Raw genomic sequence first — 25,594 nt, 5'->3', positions numbered from 1 at the left:
TATACGTTAGATGTCATTGTTTCCCAACTTAGTGATCTGTGCCACGTCAGATATAAGTGGGCCCTACCCACATTTCTAACGCTATATGCCACATCAAATACTATCGTCGTAATGCAGAATACAGTAAACTACAAAATGACCATATTTTTTTGTTAAGTCATTGTTTTGTAACGGGGTCAGAAACTTTCACATCTACTTGTATTTTTCGTTACGAGGGTAGAACGATTCCTGGCCAATATGTGCTACCTTGATGATATAGCAATGGCCAATGGGTGACACGTACGTGGTCTATGACAATTTGTAGCGGCATTTTGGAATGGGCTACACTTTTGTACCATTTGCGTCAAAGGCCAATATTCAATAGAGTCATGTGCCACGTCAGATGGAGATGGGGTGCGAGTGTCGCCAGTACGCGCCGCCTATACTCGTCGTCGACAAGCGGGACCGCTCCGACGCGGTGAGGACACGGGCCGAGGCACAGACAGACGCCAACCTGTACTCGTAAAGGTCGCCACTGACATACTTCCGGATAGATTACCCGAACTAAAAAAAAAAAAAAGTAGAGACTGATATAGTGAGGCCAATAAAACTAAGTACCACAGAAGCAATACGCAATAAGGCCGTAGTAACATATTTTGAGTGGTTCGAATAGATACTGATTTTTGCACTTGGCTGTACAAACTACGCCAAGGAAAGCAGTTAAGCTACTCGAGAGGCGTAATTTTTTTACTCTGCTTCGTTTTGTTGTTCGTCACTTTTAATCAGGTCTGAGTCGTTGCCTTCGACATTTCTGCAATATCATACAATATTTCACAAGATCATATTTCCCACACAAAATGTGGGTATCTTGGAAGAAATTAATGGCTTCTGTGATAGGCTATTTGTCGCTAGTATCGTGAGACAACTTTGACATTTGTGTCGTTTGTGATTGGTTTTAACCAATCACAACCAATTTATAACCAACGAGCCAATCGCAAGCAAGACTTATACGTCAAATAAACTTCTCGATACAAATGCCATTTAGCGTATTCGAATACCCTCATTTATCCGAACTACTATCCGGGTATGAACTGTCGTGCGTTTTTGACGAATGAATTTGAAAGGCTACGTTATTTGGCCGGCTAAAAGCAATGTCAGTGTGGACCTTTATGTGTACAAGGATCTGGTATGATTCTACCGTCTCACCACAAAAAAAGCTTTATAAAACAGCTGTGGTAAACATGTAAAACTTGCAAGCATTTGTGGTAAGAGCAGGTAACTTCAAAGGTGTTCTTAAACATGTTTTGAGGCAATTAATTGCCAGCAACAGTTGCCAGACAACGCAGCAATCATAATATTGTCCAGTTGCTCCGCTGTAACTCGTGATACGTGGTTGTCAGAGTTGTTCCATGTCGAGCAAATAGTTGCCGGCAACTTTGCAATTTTAATCGTCTCTATAAGAACACCTTTGTCTGTCTGTGTGCCTGTCAAGCCCGAAGCGTGCGTTTGAAGTGTTCAGCTGTGTAACAACGTGTTGGTTGCGCTTAAGTCACATTAACAGTGTTAACATGACTACCCTAAACGAAAAAAAATATAGTGAAATTGGACTTGACAGTGGGAACAATTATAAGTTCATTGTTTTTGAAATATTTTAACTAATTTTGCCTAACCCGTCACGCGTCCTAGAGACTACATTAGTCACTTACCTTTTTTTGGGCTTCAAATGGCCTAGAAAATACTGGTAGTCTCTAGGACATTGCCCGCACAAAAAAAGTTAGGGACTAATGAAGTCTCTAGGACGCGTGACGTGTTAAACCGTGTACAGTCAAAGTGAATCACGCACCAGGGTATATGGAACCTTTGCGCTTTGAACGTCATGTTGACATCCCATACATCGGCCAAAGAAATCATAGTGATGTTGATTATGAAAAGTTACCTCCCTGGAACGCGATTCACTTTCCTCGACTGTACAAAGACCGAATATAAACCAGGGGCCGAATTGTCTAACGCGCTGACGTTCGCTACCATATTCACCATCTCTTTCTAGCCTCGTCTTATACCGTGTGACAGAAAGAAGTGGTGAAAACTATTGTGATTCTACGGGCTGTGTCACGGGGATAAATGTGATGCCGTCTCCGTCTATTCGTACAGAACAAACAGAGACGGCATCTAATTTATCCGTCAGATAAATTTAATCAATGGATAGTGAAACAGGAGGTTAGTGTGTTAAAACAATAAGGCCTCGGATTAATAGACACGCATATTGCGAAGTGCCACCAGACTGCTTTATTCTGCCTCACTGCCGTTGATCGCAAAATTCTGTCTGTACTTTTTGGTATTTGTCTCAGACGGTATAGTGTAAAAATCTGAGTTTCTTTGACAAATCATAATATTTACCACGCCTTAAAACGATAGTTAACCTAAAATCGCAGTATAGTACTTCTGCCCTATATCAGGACGCGGCTCCCTTGGTTTGAAAAATGTTTGGCTACCCCCTGCTTACCTTCACTAACAGTTGTTTAAAATATCATTCCACCATGGCGGCGATATTATTTTAAGATATTGTGACAGCCTTAAGGGCATTCCCCCCCCCCCCCATCGAAATGATCATATTGTGGCAGAAGCGAGCGAAACTATTATTTTTTATATCACTAAAACAAATTAGTACCATGTTTTAATGCAAATAAATGTTTGTTGTTTTGCTGACTTTTTGTTAACTGTATTTGAATTGTCACCCAATCTACAATCTATATAAAATATCAAGTCAACTACACATGGATTAAAAATTAACTTGCAAGATTTGAAGCAAACAAATAAATACACGAAGTGAATATGCAAAATTTATGCTTGTAAAGAGAGGGTAGTTATAAGTTCAACGCTTCTTTAAACATCAAAAAACCAACAAACGGAACGACGGATCGACGTGGTTTTTGGCATAGAGATAGTTTATGGGCCAGAGAGTGACGTAGGCTACTTTTTATCCCAGAAAAATGCACAGTTCCTGAGGGAACAGCGCGCGATAACCGAATTCCGCGCGGGCGAAGCCGCGAGCAAAAGCTAGTATAAATATTATTCTCATGGATATTATGTGATGTTTATGTTCCGCTTTACAAAATTATGAGAAATGATTGTGTGAGAAATAATTAATGCGAAAAGTAATTCGGTGATATGATGATTCTGCTCCAGAGAAACAGAATTACGAGATTCGATTTTATGCAACATATTAGTAAACCGTTTCTTATATATTACTTCAAATGTGAACTGGCCAAAAACAGTCTTAAGGTGGACCCAAAACCGGTACTTCTACCCTAGTTTGAAAAACACTACAGTAATTTGATGACCAAGGCCATTGTCACCAAAAAAGCTTATATTTTATTTTTGCAAAACTTTTTTAAATATTCGATGTAAAGGAGTTTTGATAGTCCCTAATTATAATTCAATATCCTGAAATGTTTCAAGTCCAGTTTTTCTATTTTTAAAATTAACAGTTCAGCGTAGGTATAATTAAACTTCATTACTCCCGTTTTTAGGGTTTCGTAGTCAACTAGGAACCCTTATAGTTTCGCCATGTCTGTACGTCTCTGTACGCGGCTAAGCTCATACACCGTTTGTACTAGAAAGCTGTAATTATGCTGGTATGAATCTGCATACCTATCAGTCACGCCGAGTAAGTGGTAAAATAATAAGGCTAGAAAGTAGTTAGGGTACCTCTCATACACGTAAAATGGGGATGTTTTTTTGTTTACTTCCACCCTATTTTGTGGGTATCGTTGGATAGGTATTTAAAAATGAATAGAGGTTTGCAAAGACCATTTTTGATAGTGAATATTTAAGTCGGCCTATTGTGACGGTCGGGAGCTACTCTACACTGAGCATGGCCCAACATGCTCTTGACCGTTTGTTTTAAACAAGTACCTCAGTCTTAATTGTTAATTTCGCGATTCACGATTCACGATTTAATTGATGTTGCCATCATAATGGCTATTTATATATAGAGAATATATAATACGACAATACATACATAACTGACTGTCGGTACCACCCAGAATATTTCTACGTTTGTTTCTAGAAAATATAACGGGCACTCACGTAATTTTTGTCAACATTTTAATATTAATTTTCCATGACGAAATAATATGTGACGATTGCCACATATTTTATCTAGAATAATATAGCAATATTACAATTACTAAAATTATATGTAATGGAAACAGACTTATCCTCATTTTTTCTTTTATCTATTGAGCCGGAAACAGTTGCTATGCTGATTAAAATAGTTGTCATCTATTCAAAGAATGCCGCGAAAGCTTTAGTTCATTTCGCTCTCCCGTCACGAGTCAGGATGGCCGAGCGGTCTAAGGCGCTGCGTTCAGGTCGCAGTCCACTTCTGTGGGCGTGGGTTCGAATCCCACTTCTGACAAGCTTTTTGTTTCTTTCTTTTATTTTCTTGTGGATTTTCGGCATGGGAGGGAGTTGTTGTATTTTTAAATGAGAACTTACTAAGATGTTTTTTTATGGCACATTGTAACTAACACGTTTGCTGTGTTTTTTTCCTAATATTTGTTGTTTTTAATTTTGTGTTTTCACTTTGTTTGTTTGGACTAATCATTGCTAATTAAAACTATCATTCAAGACTGCAAAACGTAGATTAATTTTATAGAATGGTGTTAAAAAATAAAATTATCATTTGTACAAAAATATTTAATTTTATATTCAATAAATATCTACCTAGTTACTTACTAACGATCGGAAATCGACACACGCGTCCATTTCTAACTTAATTAAATAGGTACCTACTTATCATAAACATAATTTATCATCATGTCATTCCTTCACACATTCTGATAGGCTCCTATAAATTACGCATCTCACATAAACAACTAATCATTTATTTTAATTGATCAGCATACATTAATTAATTCGTGACTTAGTGCGAAAGGGTTATAACGGCAGTTTGTTATAATATCGGCTTTATGTGAGGTGTCACAAGTCTCCATCCATCCATCCAGAACTGTCAGATAGAACCTATTCACTCTCAGGTTATGTAGTGATTGTTATGTCTAGTTAAGTTAGGGACAAGGTCTCGTTACCATATTTTTTATTCGATTGCTTCTGGACATTGACACTTCACTTTGAAATTTTATAAATAATGTCTATCTATAAGTCTTAAATCATAGAACCATGAACCAGTATCTGTGTGGATGACACCAGCCGATCTATTTTACGTGTCTTAATACCCGGTTCACATTATTCCAGTAACGATACATTGCGGGGTCACAATCCAAACGAGTTACATAAGATCGATCGAGCACCGCAAGTGTCTTTTTACTGGAACGGTTTTACTGAAATAATATGAACCAGGCATTAACATCGAATCGAATATGCAATCTCGCCTTTTGCTATGCGGTGGGTAGAAAGAAAGGAAAAACGTATTCGTGACAAACAAATTACAAACACCAAAGAAAGACTGGGGAACAAACTGTAACATTTATAATAATTTTATTAGGTTTAACTAAATTGATAATGGTGAATCGTGCAAATCTGATTGTTCAAGAACACCGACCGACATGTAGATATTTTTGACTAAAATGTATTGATAATTTATTAAAAAATGTACTCTATCCGTTCTCACATATTTCAAAGTGCTTGCATAATCCACTTCAATGAAAGTCCCATGCCTAAAATGATGTAATTGACATGTTAAGGCAGACACGGTTTAAAATTATAATAACCTAATAATGATAACAACCGCATCTAAATATGTTGAACGTTAAACTCCTCAATCATAAGCTTGGCAAACATGTTATTATCTGTCCCTTTAACATTTGCCTTTCCTAGACACCGGTAAAACATAATTTATCTATAACGTGTCTGTATTTTTATACAGGGTTATCCTAGGTTATATTATATGTTAAGTAATTTAGAATACTAACATCAGTCACCAACTCGTTGGTATGCTGTTCAATCGTACTTCTACTACAGCCGACATTGGTAAGTAATTTCAGAGACATTAGCAAACATTGCCTTTTCGTACTTTCCGAAACTTGTACCGAACTTCTTACGTACCTCTAAAATTTTGATGGAACTTTCCACTTCTCAAATAGCTTCTTCCGGTTTTAGCTTGACTAGTTCTTCTGACAGCTTCCACAGCTTCATGCCGTTGCTCTGATCAGTGGCTTTAAACGACATCTTGCTTTCCTCGCAGTCCATAAAATATTTCCCGGTCATGCAATCGCAATCGTCCGAAACAGCCAAGAAAATAGATGTCTGCGCACCCTCCCACGGGCTCTTGAAAAACGTGAACAGAACCATACTCCTCAGCTTTTCCAAGAACTTTGCGTTCTTGTAGAAAGACGTATTCACTTGCCCCGGATTCAAACTGTTTACCGCCACGCTTGTATCTTGTAACCTCCTTGCTAATTCGTTACTGAACAATACATTGCACAATTTACTATTGGCGTATATTCTTAAGAAGCCGTAGCGGTTTTCTTCGTTTATACCTCGATTGTTCCGAATCTATGGAAGAATGATGACACATTCACGATTCTGCTCGGCTCTGCTTTCTTCAGCCAGGGAACTAGTAATACTGTCAGCAGAAAGGGCCCGAAGTGATTCACCTGCATATCCCTCACTATGCCATCAGCAGTTTTCTTCCCGCCCATACCACTAGCTCCAGCGTTATTTATAAGCACATCCAACTTCGCTTCTTTCCTCTTGAACTCCTCAACAAACCTCCTAACAGACGTCAACGAACTAAGATCCAGATATTCATACCGCACCAAATTATTCTTCGACACTTTCCTGATGGAAGCTTCAGCTCTCTTCCCTTTAGCTTCGTCTCTGCAAGCCAGGATCACCTTGGCACCTCTCTTCGCAATTTCCATGGCTGTTTGGAACCCAATGCCGTTGTTAGCACCCGTTACGATGACCACTTTTCCCGTCATCACACTGTCAGAATAGCATATCCCTGATGACAATCTATTGTAGATCTTCAGGATCACGAAAAAACCAGCCAACCAGAAGTACCACATGTTTAATTAGTGTTCAGTTGCCTTGTGGTCCGCGAGTGTGGGACGTAGTTAAGCGACTGCAGATATAGGCTCATTATCTAGTAGCAAATGTCACATTTATCGTTGTGTCGATTGGATATTGACGCGACTTTGCGCGGTATGTTAATGGAGTGGTTAATAAGAATTAATACTATTATTTTAAGTTGCATCACAAGGCCTAATGATAGTTTTACTTTTTACTATCGTGTGTCCACCACTTCGTCCCATTTGCGTAACTCCCAATCCCATTGTAATTCGACCAAGCCTTTTTCCTAAGGGTTTCTAATGTTAGTTTTTAAATGTATACGTCCATGATTTTGGAAAGTTTTATCTCTTTTATGAAGATAAAGTTAATCTCGGACTGTTAATTTCCCTCGCTCCTGTTATGGTGATTTTCCACCGGCAAGGCGAGACGAGAATTGAAATTTGTATGCATTCTCGCGCGAGCCGCCGCGTGCGCCGCCATAAAAAATTCAATTCTCGTCTCGCCTCGCCGGTGGAAAATTACCTTTACTCGTGACAGAGAGCTCCGATTTTCTTTAAATTGTTATCTTTCCGTATAAAAGGTGGTTTCCAGTTGCTATTTGAGTTTAAGGCGGGACTGCATAAAACAGTACTTTCAAACTTTTATTAATCTCTTAATCCTTGATTAAAACAACTAATAATCCTTCCTACTTATCACAATTTCACGCTACGAACAAACTAACAAAACAGCGTCACAGTTATAATTATAATATATCTAATTAATCTTGCATAGATATACACAATCATGTCACGTTAGGTTAGTCACGTTATCAATACTTATTCGCGACCTTAAACTGATATTAAGAGGTTATAATAATCTCGCACCACTATCGACTTTATTGTTGAGTAATAAATTTGAAAATAGGTAGGACATTGTTGTTATGTTGATGGCAAAGTACGATCTGCTTAGAATGCGTTATGAACGCATGCGCGCGTTGTCTTAATTAGGAGACAATGATGTATGAAATTATATCGATGTATTGATTGATTTTGTAGCTGTCAGTGTGTCGCAATAAATCATAAGTTAGATTACGTTTAAATTCAATTCGTATTTTACTTGATAGCTAGCTGTTACCCGCGTGTCCGTCCGCATAGATTCTAAATCTAGAATCTAAACCGGTTCAGTGGTATAGGCGTGAAGAGGCAACAAACTTTCAAACATACTTATAAACTTATAAACTATTAGAACTGAAAAGTTAAATTCAAGATTGGAACCTGTTTGTGGAAGTGTGCCTGCGGGCGCTCGCGTTTGCATTCCTCATCTGACCATCTCTTACTACCCTCATTTTTTAAAAGTGGTGAAAACGAATTGTGATTCATTGCCTAAAGCCGCGTATCATTAGAGCAGCTCAGGCCGAGCAAGCCGATATCAAGACCTCATCTCACCTCTTTGCCCTCCATTGCTCGTGTCAGTGATCGCGCTTTAGACAATAAGGTCTCTGGCCCCCGTCAATCCGTGACTAGTACTTTCCATCTACGCCAACTTAAGCGCTGGCATATACGGAGAAATTCTCTAATATGTTCACGAGATAGTTACTATTACTATTTATTATTTAATTTAGGAATCTTTGGCCGCGTGGTGCTAGTGACAGTATTATTTTATTAAGTAAAATAACAATAACACTTTAACATTGTAACAAAAACATACTTTCGGGGAAACCGTAAAAATAAATAAAAATACCATATCATTTACTAATTAAGTCCATAAAAATATTGCTAAAATTAAATTGTCATGAAAATGCAACCGAGCCTAGTAATTAAAAGTTGTTGACCTGCTGTATCCTGTTTGAGATAAAGGCATGATAAAACGATAATATTATACAATAAATTTATCCTTGCATTTCTAAATCAATCGTGTTTTCCCTGTCTTTCACCATTCTCAGTTAAGTTCCTGTCGTCTCAAGTGACGGATATCTATGATGCCGTCTCCGTTTATTTTTATCCCCGGACACAAAAAGAGGGGTGTTATAAGTTGGACCGCTATGAGTGTCTGTGTCTCTGTCTATAGCACCGTAGCTCTTAAACGCGTGGGCTGATTTGGATGCGGTTTTTTATTTGAAAGCAGGTTTTCTAGCGATGGTTCTTAGACATGTTTCATCAAAATCGGATCAGCTGTTTTGAGATATTGAAATAACAAAGTCGGGAGTTGTCCAACTTTTTGTTGGTTAGGTTATGTTTGATTAAAAAGAGAGAATCATAGATACGTCATATAAAATGACAGGAACTCAACAGTCCTGAAACACCATTTAATAGGTTCTAACCGATTCCTAAAAAAAATTAAGATTGAGCCCGTTCAAGTTCCGCGTGACGCCGTTTTTTTTTCTTAGGCGCGGCGTCACAGCAGGGTTACTACGAAACTCTGAACTCGAAGTTCGTGTCGTGCGGTCCCTCTGACGCTTATACTATTTAATACGAGAGCGACCGGGACGGTACGATACGAACTTCGAGTTTCGAGTTTCGCAGTAGCCCTGCTGAACATTGGCGCGCTTCGTCTTTGTAATTTTTTGTTTGATTGACAAAAGAAAAAAAACAGTTCATAATGGACTAATTATTATACAGGGAGTCCTGACCATGGGGCTTTGAGTCCAGGGTTCGATTCTACTCGCACAACTGGCCTACTTCTGTTCTGCTACTTTTTAAATATATATAACCACTATTAATTTCATTTTTTTCCATACAAATTGAATGTAAATTAATACCAAATTGACGGCACATCGATATGTTTGTCTTCGATATGTCAAATAAATGTCAAAAATTATATAAAGGCACCCGTACCAAGAGAGCGATAACACCGCCATGTCCGATACTGATTTAACGATTAAACTTTGAGGATGAATAAATGATCTTAAGTTTTTTTTTTAAATGTTACAAAACAAAAGTAGCCTAGTAGAATCGAACCTTGAATTTAAAGCCCCATGGTCAGACACCCTGTGTAATAATTTTTTTTGGCCATCTCTATTTTTTAGCCGATAGATGTGGTAATTTTGTAAGCTACTGATAAAACTTGTGGCAGTACCCTACCCCTGTAACTCAATCGGTTGTTTGTCGGTTCCAGTTGGCCTATGGCGCTATGGGGGGCGGCGCGGCGGGCGCGGGGCAGCACGGCCCCATGCCTTCGCAGCAACAAAGGAACTTCCGGAAGGTATGTCGACGTTAACCTTTGCTATTTAAATTTTTATTAGCGTTCGTATGTAATAAAATGTATTTAAAACGGAAATTTTACTAACAGGGCTTCTAGTGTATATCTTTTCACTTGCGTTCATTTACGCATTCTTAAATAAATATTTGTATTAGTAGAAAATTAAAATTCCTATTTTATGTGGAATAATAACGTTGGCGCGAAAAAGTTACATACGCGCGGGCCGCGGAGTCACTCCACGAAGCCGATTGCTCCCGAACGCCGCATGACGAATCAAGTTTTAGTTCTATTTATTCTAGTTTCGCCAGAATTTCTACTGAAACTGTAGTTTTAACTTCAATTTAAAGCCCGGTTTACACCTGCAAGAAAAATCGTGCAAATTGCAATAAATTATGAGGCAGTGTGAAGTGAAACCCAAAATATCTTGTGGCAATTTAGGCTAACAAGCACTTATCGACTCTCGAAAAAAATCTACCATTTGTTCGGAAAAAGCTCTGTTGAGAATCCGGCAAGAAACGAGGTTAGGTTAGGTAGTTTGCAAGTCACCGATCGAGCGCCGCAGGAGTCGCTACATCGGCCCTTCTTTGTTTGAAAATTTTTTTACTAGCCTGGAGTAGTGAACTTGCCTTCGAAATCCAAAAGCTTAGTGGTTACTTGACCTGAAATGTATATTTCAGAACTAAATTATTGTTATTATTATTTTAAAATTTATGACGGTGGAAGCATTCTACACTTCCACTGAACGTAGATATAGTTTAGATATAGTTAGTGTTTAGTATTGTAACTAAGGGACCCCATACATCCCTGTATTTTTGTTATTATTTTTTGTATTTTTTTTCTTTAATTGTATAATATAGTTTTTAAGTATTTTATTTGTAATTATATTATTATGAAAAAATGACTTTCTGTCAAGTTTCTTGCGGCGCATTCTTCTTGGCAATGATGGTCATTCCGAAAGCGCTGGTAGTTTAAAAAATGACGTGTAAAAGTGCCCATTGCGGCCTATTTACTGAATAAATCATTTGAATTTGAATAGTGTCCCACTGCTGGGCAAAGGCCTCTCCTCTTAATCTTCACACCTCTCGGTCCAGTGCGATGTCAGGCCAATCCCTTGCATACGCTTCCAAATCGTCCCGCTATCCCCACAGTCTACGTCGCCGTCGATGGCCGTCCTCCGGTTCCCACCAAGTGACTGTGTGAGCCCATCCCTGTGGGTGCATGCAACCCGTTTAAAACTATTAGATCTTGTTCACAATAGCGTTTTGTCTGCGGTTTCCCGGCGAAGTGGGAACGGCGACATGGCTTGGTCGCGTGGACGCGACGACACCGCGGCGGCACGCAGGTGGCGAATAATCGCGGAGATATCGCAGCGTGCTCGAAGCGTGCACGCCGCGCTCCAGCTGTGCCCAGAAACCGCCGGCAAAAACGCTAGTGTGATCAAGCTATATGTTATGTTGTTTTCAGTGGGAGTGGGCAGCGGCCTGCAGGTAGCGGCGGCGACGGGGCAGCCGCTGCTGACGCCCGCGCCGATGCAGCCGTTCGTGCCCGCCGTGTACCCGCCGCCGCACCACCAGCAGCACCAGCCCGCGCTGCACTACCAGCACGTGGTGAGTACTGACTGCCACTGCCACTGCCGACACGCGCACTCACAACATTCATCATACAATACCGGCAAAAATAAATAAATATCACTGCGGACAATTCACACGCACCAAGGTTTTGCAGGTTTCCTCACGATGTTTTCCTTCACCGCAAAGCTCGTGGTAAATTTCAAATGTATTCCGCACATGAATTTCGAAAAACTCAGAGGTGCGAGCCGGGGTTTGAACCCACAACCCTCTGTTTGAGAGGCGATAGGTCAAACCACTAGGCCACCACGGCTTTTTTTACACTACCGTAACATTACATTGCAACATTACAATACCGGTAAATAAATAAATAAATAATATCACGGGACAATTCACACAATTGACCTGGTCCCAAAGTAAGCTTAGCAAAGCTTGTGTTATGGGTACTAAGCAACGGATAAATATAATTATATAGATAGATACATACTTAAATACATATTAAACATCCAAGACCCGAGAACAAACATTCGTATTTTCCATACAAATATCTGCCCCGACACGGGAATCGAACCCGGGACCTCAAGCTTCGTAGTCAGGTTCTCTAACCACTAGGCCATCTGGTCGTCAAACCGGTGCCAACATTGTTTATGCCCAAAATATCGGTACCAATATTGATGCCTAAAATACCGGTACCAATATAATTGTCACCTCATTAGTTTTAGAGACCCCCACACCTGGTCGGTTTGCCTAAATGTGTTTTCATTGATTATATTATATGTAGGCTAGTCAGTAAGATATTTATTGTATGGGCATTGTTGCCCGAAATAAATGGTTTTAATATTTTATTATTAAAAATAACGGTACCTTCGTTTAGGTAGTACCATCGGAGTTGAGGTTACACACACAAGAATATGTCATGTAATGAAAGCGGGATTTTGACATCCACTCGTTCATTCCATTCGTTCTCCTTTTATGCAATCAGTTCTTCATGTAGCTGTGTGTGTATATCATTCACTTGAACTACCTATATTAAAATTGAAATTAACATGGACTTATTTGAAATTGCAGCCGAACTTCCAAGTCCGAATGTTCCATTCGGGCGGCGTATCGTCAATGGGTCGATGTGCTCAATGGGCGGCGGGAGTACGCGCCGCCCGCGCCGTCCCGCGGCCGCGTCCCCGCGCTGTACCCGCCGCCGTCGCCGGCGCACACGCCGCACTCGCACGCGCACCACCACCCGATGCAGCCGCACCCCCACCCCCACCCCCACCAGCACCCGCACCCCCACCAGCACCCGCATCCACACCCGCATCACCACTTTCAGCAGCCGCCTTTCCAGGTGAGTCCTTTATGACCACAAAGGTTCTTGTAATGTAATTAATACAATGTATTTTTACAAGAACTAAAATAATTTCCTTGCTCACCGCGACCTTACGATAGCTAATCTTATGCAAATATGCGTGTTCATGCAGTTCCTCCACCTCCACACTGTAAGAACACACACAAATCACACAAACCCATCTATACCACCACCACACTACACTGACGCGTTTCGAACTCAACCAGAGCTCATCTTCAGAGTGACACAACCGTACACCATGCTACCTACTAAATTTACCTGCTCATTAGTTTCATCTCCCTTGCTACGGCTTGGATCTAATTTCAGTAATGGTAGTTAATAAAACATGCCTTGACAGTAAATAAATAAAAATCAAGGTAGTTTTGAAGGACTGCTAAAAAATTTATTAATAATTTGGGTAGTTTTGTTTTGTTTCATAAAACGTATGTGGGTACTTGGGGAGTTACAGTGACAAGTTAAAACGGTGGTTGTGGTTCGTTAGTCTAACAACTGGTAGCATGGTGTACGGTTGTGTCACTCTGAAGATGAGCTCTGGTTGAGTTCGAAACGCGTCAGTGTAGTGTGGTGGTGGTGATAGATGGGTTTGTGTGATTTGTGTGTGTTCTTACAGTGTGGAGGTGGAGGAACTGCATGAACACGCATATTTTACATAAGCTTAGCTATCGTAAGGTCGCGGGTGAGCAAGGAAATTATTTTAGTTCATTGATATGGACCTCCGCAAAGTAACGCCTGATTCAATAAATTATTTTTACAAGATTTTGTTTAAACTTGCAATGTATGTATGTAGGTATAATATGTACCATCAGCCAAATAAGTGGTCTACCAATTTTTAAACAAGTTCCTATCAAATTAATATGTCGAACTTTCAAGTTGACAGACACGTCTATTGACATTATTGTTTTATGACATGCAAACGATTTTCAACTTAGGGTGGTAGAACATATTTGGCTGATGATACCTATGTACAGTGGTGGTCATGTAATTAAGAACGATTTGAAGTTCCAGATTATTTTTAACTAAATCATGTCATGTGTAGTCGTGGTTCCTTCTTAGAAGTAACTAGTTACGTTATGAAATAGCCACATGAATAGAGCAAACGGGATTAAGAATAAATAATAAAATTGCTGTCATTTTTTTACAAATTTTGTTTTTATTCTCTTTAGTAACAAATTAAAATAGTAATGAAGCTGGACAAATAATTAAGAACGATTTATTGAACTGCTCGAAAGTTTTTTTATTTGAAAATTAGATTAACTAAATCACACTAACGTGAAGTTTGTACAGAAAAAAAAAGCAATTTAATACATTTTAACTAAAATTAATAGTTAGTAGCATGTCCACGGCTTTTTATTACTGCCTTACACCGGCGAGGCATTGAATCTTATCAATTTTTGACATTTCGCAAGAGAAATAGAGTTCCATTCTTCTAAGAATACGTCATACAGTTCTCTTAAATTGCCACACTGTCGATTTGAAACCTTTTTCTTGACTTCGCACCAAAGATGCTCTATTGGGTTAAGATCAGGGCTGTTGGCTGGCCAATCTAAAACAGAAACTGATTGCGATGTGAGGAATTCCTTAACGGTACGTGCAGTATGCTTGGGATCATTGTCATGCTGGAATGTCCAAATAACCGGAAGCACGCCTTCAGCATATGGTAACATTGTTTCTTCCAGTATGTTTTTGTATTGAAATTGATCCATGTTTCCTTCTATCAGCCTAACAGGTCCAACACCATGTCCAGAAAAACATCCCCAAATTTTTACATTTCCCCGCCATGCTTTAAAGTCACTTTTGTGTACTTTGGGTCGAATGCTTTATTTGAAGGCCATCTTACATATCGTTTGCCATCAGAACATACCCTATTTATTTTTTGTCTCGTCAGAAAAAAGAACGTTTTTCCACTGTCTGACTGTCCAGTTTTCATATCTTCTTGCAAATGCAAGCCGGGCTTGCCTATGACACCGTTTCAACATAGGCACCTTCCTTGCTATCCTTCCGTGCAACTTTTCTTCTACCAAACGCCTTCGAATAATGCGTGCCGAGATTGCTGAAGGTTGTTTTCGCCAAAATATTTTTTTCTTAACTCATTAGACGGTATTAGACCCTTTAAAAGGATTTTGTTTTGCCAAACGAACGATATTTCGATCATCTCGACGAGATGACTTTCTTTGTCTAGGTACACGCGGAACATTTGAAGTAGTTTGATACGTGGCAAAATGCTTTATGGCGTGGAAAACCATAGTTTTTGAACATTTCATATGATCGGCTATGTGTTTATACGACCAATTCTTGTCGCAAAGTTTTAGTATTACTTCTCTTGTAGATTTATCACAACTTTTATTTTTCCCCATTGTTTTTATATGAAGCAATCGCCTTTAAGACTTTTACGGCACTAAATGGCGCCAAAATTATTCGAATAATAACCTAAAACCACAAAGCGGCCGTCCGTTCTCTATATAAATTTGAATAAAAAATAAACTATTCAGCGTTCTTAATTATATGACCAGCCAGTAAGTAGTAATACTAGGTTTAGATGTAATGTATAAAGTTTATATATTTATTTTTTAGCCAATTATATGTATAAATGAATTTACCGCTAGTACGGAAAAGTTTTACGATACCGAGAGAAGTACAAAAATATACATGCAGTTAGTAACACTTGTCAGTTTGAAAAAATCTTCTCTATAAAAAATCGTTCTTAATTATATGACCACAACTGTATGTGCGAGTCAAATTTTGCAAGTTGAATTTGACCCACTTCCAATTATGTAAATCTGGTGATAATACAATGATCCGGTGGTCGAGCCAGGATCGTCTCTGCAGGACGGAACTCCTCAACGGTTAATGGCATCGCCTTGAAATTTGGCACGGAAATGTAGTTTAGATGACAATGCAAGTACAGTCAACAAAAAGTTCATTCGGCTAAAACGCTTGTGTTAAAAATGTTTTTTTTTTTACAAAAAGCTTATTTCTATCGGACCCTGCTTACATTATTCCAGTAAAGTCGTTCCAGTGGCATGTCACTTTGATGTTCGATCGACCTCTTGTACAGTCAAATGTAAAAATATGAACTTACTCGAAAGTTTCAAAAATAAATACCACACTCTTATTCCGACGCAATAAGGCCGTAGTAACATATTTTCGAGTTCTCGTTAGCATCGTGACCCTGCTATTTTAACAGTGCCGCATTAGTAAATAATAAAATAGAATGCAAGAAAGAAAGAAATAGTGACATTTTGGCCTTTTTCGTCACTCATTGATAGATGTGTGTGACATATAGATACGTGATGTCGCCTCTGTTCATTTGGACAAAACAGACTGCATTACTAATATTTAACAAGCAAAATTCATTGACTATTATGAATTTAAAACCGAAATTAATTCAGTCCAAAGTTAATTTAATCAAAATGTGACTGTGCTGAATAGTGTACAGAATCAAATTAAATTTTGCTATTATAAATTAGGAGCAAAATTTAATGCACATGGGGTAACGTCTCCTGGGTCACTTCCAAAAAGTATAGTTTTTTGTTAAGTTACGAGTTGTGACAGTTTTAAGGTAATTCCGTCATAGCTCATTTCCTAAGCATGCTAGTAGTATACATTGCAAACATTTTTCTAAGCAAGTGCATCACGAGTACCCTAAACCGAAGAGCATGTATGAAGGGAATAATGAAAGTGGACGAAGCGAAACAAGTATGTAAGGATCGTAGCAAGTGGAAAGAAGTGGTCTCTGCCTACCCTTACGGGAAGGAGGCGTGATTATATGTATGTATTTAAGTGCATCACTGATGTCTCCTGGGTCACGGGACAATAACAATACTAAAATGTTTATTCGCCCAGTTAATAAATAGCCCCCAATTCATATTTGCCGACTGCCGGATGTCTGGTTTAGTGCGTGGTCTGTATACCTAGTGCCATCCACGAAGACGCGTGATTTTGTCAAAATTGGACATGAATGACATTGTAATAAGAACCAGGGCACGCGTCACCGTGAATGAGTCTACGTTATAGGTGTTCTGTCCGGCAGGTGCTGTGTCCGCTGATGGGGCCGGGCGGCCAGCAGCACCACCACCACCACCACGTGGCCTACCTCAACCACGCGCCGCCCACCGCCTCGCCGCCCCAGCCACACCCTCACCCGCTGCAGGTATAATACTGGCTCTCTCTCTCACACTCTACCTGTACCCAGTACACGACCCCCATAAATTGTAGATAACGATCATGTTCATTTCGAAATAAGTAGTTACTTCTGAAACTAACTTATATCGTTGAGTATATTGTGCAGGCATGTGCAACCACCTAACGCGGAACTGAGTAAAAATGGTTGACAACTGTTTATAAAAAAATGTTAGCATCAACTGATAGATGTCTTTAAAATAAAATATTGCATTGTAAAATTAACTCTCCGAAAATATCAAATTCGAAATAGACGTAACTATACTCAGTTGAATATTCCGTTAGTATATTTCCAGTAGAATATTTCCGAGTTTGAGTGAAGTGATTCAAACTCAGGTCTAATCTGGGCATTATAAACTTATTCAAGATATCGGTTATTTGACAAGTAATGTCTGTATTCCAGCTGCTGCCGCCGCAGCACCAGTCGTCGGGCGGTTCCTCGACGCCGGGACTCCACTCGCACCCTTAACGCGGCCCCGCGCCCGCTCCCGCTCCCGCGTCCGCTCCCGCCCCCGCCGCCACACAGCGCGCCCGCTACACGCGCCCGCCGTGCTAGGCTGTTCGGTCCACGCGACTAAACTCCACAGCCTTGTCACGCTTGTCACTCGGTATACTACTGTCAGGTGAAGTGAAGATGAGAAACAGAGGTAACACTGCTTTGACCAAACAAATTTGTAACCTGCACGCAACCAGAGGCTGTATCGTATCACGATTGCGTTCACCATCTCTTTCTACTCATCCTGTAACGTTTGAGAGAAAGAAGTGGTGAAAGCGATTCGGAATGCGTTATGCAATATAGTCTCAGGTCGAATAAAACCGGAGATTTGGTTCACAATTTGTCAGTTTGGAGCGTATTGCTTGACGCAGAATGGGAGGGAATGGTGAGTTGCGATTTTTAGACAGTTACTAGTGTTGAGAATATATCATTCGTCTGTGCGTTTGGGTTACTGTTTGCGTCTTATTAAGACTGGTTGCAAGGAAATAAGTGTTCCAATTTAGAAATATTAAAAAGGCATCAAGTGCCGGTTGTTGATTGTTAGTTCTATACCTTGCAAAGTTTAAGCGATTTCATGTTGTAACACTTTGACGTGCAGTGACACCTCTGTTCTATTTGATGGACACTTCTATGCTGCGTCTTAGTTGACGCGTGTGGCGTTTTTTAACGAGTGACAAACTATTGTGCGACTAGAGCGTCTTTTGTATATGATCTAATGTACTGAGGTTTCTGTGCTATTGTAAGAGACTGTTATGTAATAAGTAAGTTTTATACCCGGCATATGAGTGTCTAATGAGTTACTTGAGTTTCATGAGTGTGGAATTAATTATCAAGGGTATTATTTGATAGATACTAGTATAGTGTTACTAGAGTTTTCTCGTTTTAAAGCACTAGTAATACTATGATTGGTAAGGGTCGGTACCCTTGCTTGGGTGTTGGATATGAAACTCTTAAAGGGTGGCTTGACTGATTGAAATGTAGAAGAGTCTAGTTAAAGTCAATTTTAGTCAAAAGTAATGTCTGGTCCGTGACCAACTTTTATTGTTATCTGAAATTGATTTTAGCCGTATTTTGTCATGAAATGAAAAGTTAAAGTAAATTATTAGATACTTTCGTCGTAATGTGTATGCTCGTGATATTTGTCAGTTTATAAAAGCACTGGCTTGGCGAAACATTACTGCTTCAAGTTAGCTGTACGAATAATCTGACAAATAGCTCTAGTGGTTAATTTAATTGTCTATGTCACAGAAACCTAGATGTATAAAATAAAAACTAATGATTTATTGGGATGTAATGTGCAATGTGGGTAAACTTAACTTATTTTTCAGTGTAAAAAAAAGGTTGATTATTGGTTATTTTATTGTTGATTATTTGCAGCCGTTTTATATGTATTTTTCTGTTATTTAAAAATATTATGAGTTATGAAAATTTAAAAATAAAAACTGTTAAAATAATATTATTTTTGTAAAGTTTACTCACATTCTGCAAGCAGCTCCATGTAGGTACCGATGTACCAAAACGCAGTGCACTGGCGCCTCGTATCGTATTTTATATAAATATACACTGTAAAACGATGTAAACTTAATTTGCCTAAGTATTTGTTTTGCAAATGGCAATACGGTCACTGCAATAATTAATATTTACATTTAATATTAATTCGCATATAGATATATCCAAGGATATTTATAATTTTGGCACTGGCAACACACAGCTTCTGTGAGGGGTCGTTGGAACTGTTCGAAACGAATGGCTTTTAAATTTGGAATGTTTTTTGTGTGTTACACGCGGCGGTGTTGCCAGTGTAAAAATGGCCAGTGCGCTCCTACGAAACTTAGCAGAGACGGTTCGCTTAGCACGGCGGGGAATATAAAAAAAATGTATCTTCATATCTAAGTATAGGTGAGCGGGCGGCACCTGGCTGACAACGAACGTAGACTAGCCAGGGCGTGTAATATAGGTAGACAATTTCCTTTGGACGGCGCGGCTCGCGTGTCTATAAAGACAGCGTCGCCCGTCGGCCATCTTTGTTTCGCTAAGCCCGAGTCTTACAGATTCGGCATTTGAAAATATTTATTTAGTACTATTAGATATTTGCCCTTTGTTTATTGTTTTCAATTCGCGTCAATTGCTTCGGCGGTCGCGGCTAGATTATTGATGTGATCTGGGTGACGGCGCTAAGTGGACGGCGCGAGGGGGTAGTCCAGAAGTATTGGCTCGTTGTGGATAGTGATGGTTGGTACGCTTGCTTGACATACATTGTTGTACGTCAATAGCTAGTTCCTATTTCTGACGTTTCAATATTTTGGTGTATCTTTACGTCCACTGCCCTGAATCATTTAAGTAGATTTTTAAACTGAAACAGCCTGCACTCCTTTATAGTAAAATACAAAGTCATGGCCTGGCCGGATAGGCTATTGAGAATTATGTAAAATTTGTGTAAAACAGTGCATTATTGCACAACGTAATTGTATGGGCAGCTTCGACGGCGAATTATTCGTCCGTTTTTAAACAATGTTCAATATCATTCCGTAATATCGGTACGGATATGCATTTGTGCTGGTTGCAAAAGCGATGACGTGTTTTATAGTTAGGACCGCCGCGGCCGCCGCTGTAGGTTTTGATATTTTTATAGTGTTTTTGTTCAGGGCTGCGCGTGCGTGCAAGTAGTCAGTGTTATACTTGAAGAGTTCTCAGAAATACCCTTTGACAGCTGTCAAAGAGTACTTGTATGAAATCTTCAAGTATAGCATGACGCGTGTAATAAATTACGTCGTCAATGGAGACGGACGTTTTGCGTGAATGTTTTAAAAACAATATTGGTGTCGGGATATTATTTTTAAAACGTTGATGTGAACAGCTATTATTGGCTCTACTTTCGACGTGCCTTATTAACTGTCTTGTACTGTGTATATATATATATACAAATATATATAATTATATAACTAGGTAGCGTCGCGCTGGTGTTGGTAGATTATGTGAAACATAATTTTTTATCAAAGATCTTGAGCCATGAGCACATGAGGGCGAGTCGGTCCGAGGGCGAGTGGGAGGTTTACGCACTTATTCATACAAGTCCTAGCAACACAAACGTTCTCGCCTCCGCCCCGCGTCCGACGCCGCTCTGTGCGTGGCTCCAACCATTCTGATACAAGATCCAGCGCAGATAAGGAAACAATTAAAATCTTACGCATACGCGTTTAGGTAGCTTTTACAATGAAGCCGCTAATCAGACGTTAGCGCGGAAAAAGCTAATGAAACACTATTTAGCGGTTTTTATCGAGTGTTTTGAAAGTAAAGCGGGGCGGAAGCGGGAACGTTTGTGTTGTTAGAATTTGTATGAACCCATACACGGTCAAAACTGACGGGCGGGAACGAAGCTCTCATACAATATGCGAGACAAAAACCGTTACATAGTTTTTACTGCCATTAAACAATTGAAATTGCCCATTCTACAGTATCTGGTCCCGGCGAAAATATTGAGGTGCCTAATTCAATCAAGATAATGCATTACGAAGCACTTCTGTGAATAAAGCGTTCTTATGGCGAATACATGTGTATTTTCAACAACCAGAACAGTACTATTCTCGAACTTTTTAAGCTGATTCAAATGTATGTAAATACTCTTTGTATATTCAATACACATACTTCTGACCTATGGCCAACTTTTGTATACTAAAATAGAATTCTAGGCGTTAGGCTTACTTTCCACTACAAGCGGATTCTGTTCAGAGTCCATTTAACTTGCAACGACGCACTGCATACATATACTTCCACTTATAATAACCCTCTTTCGAGCAGTCGGTTAAAAAGTCATAAGCTCATAACTCCGGTCCACTCCGTCCCCGGTACCCGCTCGGTACCCCTTTTTTTAAATATATAGCCACGTGCATGGTCCATGGACGTGGTTCGTCTGTGGAACTACGGGGTGCCCTCTCCCGCAGGCCACGGGCGCCGCCGGCCGTCGCGACCGCTTGGACCATGTGAACAACGCTCAATGCGCCCGTGGTCTGCGGGAGAGGCGATAGCTGTTCCACAGACGGAAACGTTCCTTTGGGCTTTGTTCATATGGTTCTTAAGCGGCCGCGGATGTCGCAGGCTTTTTTATAATGTCGGGTGAATTTTAAAAAACTGTTGCTATTTTGTTAGGTCTCACCTATCGTTCTAGTAAAATTCAATTTATTTTTACCTAAATCAAAACGTTTAAGGCTGTAAAGAGCTCTTTTCCGTGTTCTTTTTTATCTAGCGCTTTTAAAATGGCAATCATTACCAAGATATACTGTTATAAATGATTGTTGCCAAAGGTCGTATAAATCTCCAAGTTGAATGCTGTTTTGGTTGTTGAAATATCATGCAAATTCTGCCCGTGAAACGAATATTGATGCATATTTAAAAAAAATGGCTGCTAATGAAAACTGTATTGAATAGATCCAGTAAACCCGGTCCAATGTCGCGGTAGTATGACAATAAACAGATTATAGGATAGGCTTGCACCGCGAACATGCGCACTATCCGGTTTGCCCATGTAACTTACCAATCACGCTTAATGGCGTTTACTGTTTAATAATTCATTCTCCTAATTCAGTGTCTAGGACAGTGTTTCTTAAAGTGGATCTGATGGTCCATTGCCTGACGATCTGACGGCAGATGTGTCGAGATATTATCGAATGATGGGCTCCGCCGTGTATGACTTTGAAATGGTTCCTAAGGAACTGAAGTTTGGGAATCCCTGTACTGGGTTATCCCTTTTTGTGTACCATGACTATGCGATAATTATAACTTCCTTTTTTTGTCGACAGAAAACGTATGTGCGCAGAATGCAAATGTTTCAAAATTTGAATTGTAGACTATATTTCATTAGTGTCAAGAATTACTTGGTTTATGGCCGTTATAACAAAAATACTTCACAAGACGGCTATCTTTGTTGCGTTTAAAATATCGCCATTGATGACAACAGTTGTAGTGGGAGAGCCATGTTGTAGCTAGTCGCTGCAACGCGAATGGGCCGGCTCGTCCGGGGCAGTACCACCCTCTCACAGAACACCTGCGTGAAGTAGCGCCTCAGCTGCGTCTCGTACGGTCAGTGGGAGTGCCGGAGGCCCAAATCCACCCCCCCCCCTCCCCTATCCTCTTTCCCTTCCCTTTTATTTGTAAGGGGATAACGAGCGAGTCATGTCATGCCCCTTATTTTCCAACTACAAATAATGTCCCTTTTTAGAAAATCTAGAATTACAATTTTGAAACATTTAACAACTAACTTAAAACATTTTTGACTAAGATCAAGAACAATAAAAGCGCATACGAAATGGTACACCGTATATTTACTTTCTCTTTTTTTAGTTAACATTCTATTTTGATCAAGTATCTTCTGTATCAATCAGGAATTTCCTAATTTTAAAAACAATTTCACAAACTTTTACTATGTTTGGTTTATTTAAGTGTATTATAATTTAACGCCGTGTATCTAGTTCTAATGGTTTCGTGCTAAATTTAAAACCGCGGTATGAGTGGAATAGTTACTGTCACCTTTTGTTTTATATACTACCGCCTAATATTATTTACACATGATTTGATACACGAAATATAAACCTAAACATCTTAAACAAAAGTTTTCTTAAAGCCCTCTACATGTAATATTTAAAATAGCTTAGACCGCGGAGGTATTCAGGCCAGATCCTTTAGTTGGGCCCCTTCCTGTTACTGAGTACGTAGAGGATCAGAATTCCAGGGATCTGACTGGAATAACCCTCTCAGTGGAGAAGCCATAAGGCCATAAGCTAGTAGCATTGTTTTTTTTTTTTTTTGCTTTAGTTTAATATCTGTGCTTAGGCCAACCCATCGTTAGTCCGAATTATGTTTGTCCGTAAAGGGTTTTCGTCAACGACGTTAATGCTCGAATTTAGATATTAGTTACTTTTATCTTTTCGACGTAATAATCGTTCAACAAATTTAGGTACTTATTATGTTCTTACGTTATTTTATTCCTTATTTCTTTTTTCTTTTTTTCTTGTTGTATATTACTCTAGTTAACTTTGGTAAGACGTTATTTTAAATTTGTAGCATACTACTAATATTTTAAATAATACCTAACCACCCAAAGGATAGTCGAGAAGTTTTAGAAATATTGAGATTTGGATAACCAAAATTCGGATTTGCAATAGGTTCCCATTTGGCTAAATAATAACTGTTCTGAAGCATGATCATTTGAACGAAGCCCAGTTGTCTCTTTAACTCCTCGTCTTCAAAGGTCTGGCCATCGTGCGCCTCCGCGGTAACTCTGGTTTTGATTCGGGCAAGTTTTTTAATAGTTGTTCGTACTGGCTACCGAACGACTATCATTATCATAAATTAATCGTTGTGCAGTTGGTAAAGGTGTTTTAAATTTGTCTAGACGACCAATATATGTAAATTGTGCTTACTAGTTCTTTTTGCAAACCCGTTGCTTGGCTACAAAGTCGGGCGACATTCTCGAACAGCTCTGCCGCGAGAACTATCGGAGTACTCTTTATCAATAACATTTTTATCAATCATTGGAGTGCGCCCCTTTACAATACGTAAGCGTCGTGTGCTTGTACTATACACTTTTTTTCGCCTCCTATTTTCTAGTATCACTGATGCCAGGTCGACAGTATAGACTGAGCTTAGATGAGGATGATCTAAAACAATTAGATCCAGTGATAGCTTTTAAGAAAAGCGCTGGCTTATAATCATGGTTGTCGGAATTTTGGCTGAATCAAAGTATATGATCGCATTACACAATTTATCACTCGACATAACTCCGGGAGATGCGTTCAAAGCTAATATACTGTAGGAATTATGATACATCATTGTGACCAGAGCGTTACATTTATTTTTATACCTCTCTGCACTTCATCCACGTAAGCTTGCGTGTATACAATTTAGGATAGAAAGATTTTTAAAGTCTGTATACTAGAACGGGCGCCGAGAGTCATGGATGTTATCAGTGTTAATCTAGAATGATTGACTAATAATAACAAGTAAATAAATGACCAAACTGTACAGTTAAGGTACAGCTTGCATGTCTTGTGCAATGGTGAGCTCATGCCCACACTCGTACGCTGTTTAGTGCATAACGTACATGTTCCTGTCAGCAAGTTTATAAAGCTGCATTCGTCACACAAATAGCTGTTTGAACCTCTATGGCTTCACAATCGCTTGGACAATATTAGCTGTAATTACATAAATTCTATTGTTTACTTTCTGGAGTTTTAAGCAATTTTAGTAATAACGAGTGATCCGCGAGCTTTTAACATTAAATCAAATCATTTTGTGATGTATAATAGATGGATATGCCAGTTTGGAATTGCCGGTAACACTTAATGGAAATCATCGAACCTTAGCTGCAGAGCCTAACATTTGCATTCACAAGCTGTGCAATTCTCGGTCAGTGTTTTATGCGTTAGCACCTTATGAGTGACATCTGATTATGTTCAAAGTGTAATATACATGTATTGCAAAAAAGCACGAAATTAGCCACAACCATGATGTTGAGTCATTTTGTCTTTTGTTATTTACTATGTGTTACCAAAGTAAGATTTATTTTATCGCCTAAACTATCTCGAAATATGCAAGAGCAATTCTTTCCGATTGCGCGAGCTCAGAGAGATTATTACCACGAATAGTTTTGCAGCATGTGTCATCTCTGAGCGATCGTTGATGTAGTGCCGCAAGGAAGGGTTCACATTCCATTCAGATGTGTCAACTGCGGTTATCGTTGTTACTAGCCTTCCTTTCTATCACAGATCTCGCGAGACAACTATTACCAGAGATCCTTTAAGTTTT

The 25,594-nt window shown here is 39.4% G+C and overlaps 1 protein-coding gene, 1 non-coding gene and 1 pseudogene across 2 annotated transcripts; 2 read left to right on the top strand and 1 right to left on the bottom strand.

The window, feature by feature from the left end:
* The first annotated feature begins 287 nt into the window (after positions 1–287).
* Positions 288–17,275, top strand: LOC141431436 (uncharacterized). Its single transcript, XM_074092613.1, has 6 exons — positions 288–457; positions 10,108–10,198; positions 11,656–11,798; positions 12,828–12,882; positions 12,929–13,098; positions 17,150–17,275. The coding sequence occupies exons 1-6, from the start codon at positions 383–385 to the stop codon at positions 17,273–17,275; spliced, it is 660 nt and encodes a 219-aa protein (XP_073948714.1). The 5' UTR covers positions 288–382.
* Positions 4,316–4,399, top strand: TRNAL-CAG (transfer RNA leucine (anticodon CAG)). Its single transcript has one exon. It is a non-coding gene; the product is annotated as a tRNA-Leu (tRNA).
* On the bottom strand, positions 5,457–7,090 carry LOC141430768 (retinol dehydrogenase 12 pseudogene; annotated as a pseudogene).
* Positions 17,276–25,594: the final 8,319 nt, after the last annotated feature.

This window comes from Choristoneura fumiferana, chromosome 9, assembly GCF_025370935.1.
Source record: "Choristoneura fumiferana chromosome 9, NRCan_CFum_1, whole genome shotgun sequence".
NCBI lineage: Eukaryota > Metazoa > Arthropoda > Insecta > Lepidoptera > Tortricidae > Choristoneura > Choristoneura fumiferana.
The sequence above is the reverse complement of the archived record's forward strand: the minus strand, read 5'-3'. Positions and strand labels throughout refer to the sequence as shown.

What these genes read in the sequence shown, in the direction of transcription:
- LOC141431436 (XM_074092613.1), top strand. Translation starts at nt 383, where the DNA reads ATGGAGATGGGGTGCGAGTGTCGCCAGTACGCGCCGCCTATACTCGTC. An exon ending in AGCGGGACCGCTCCGACGCG is followed by an intron (nt 458 to 10,107) that starts GTGAGGACACGG and finishes TGTCGGTTCCAG; the next exon opens with TTGGCCTATGGCGCTATGGG. An exon ending in TTCAGCAGCCGCCTTTCCAG is followed by an intron (nt 13,099 to 17,149) that starts GTGAGTCCTTTA and finishes TCTGTCCGGCAG; the next exon opens with GTGCTGTGTCCGCTGATGGG.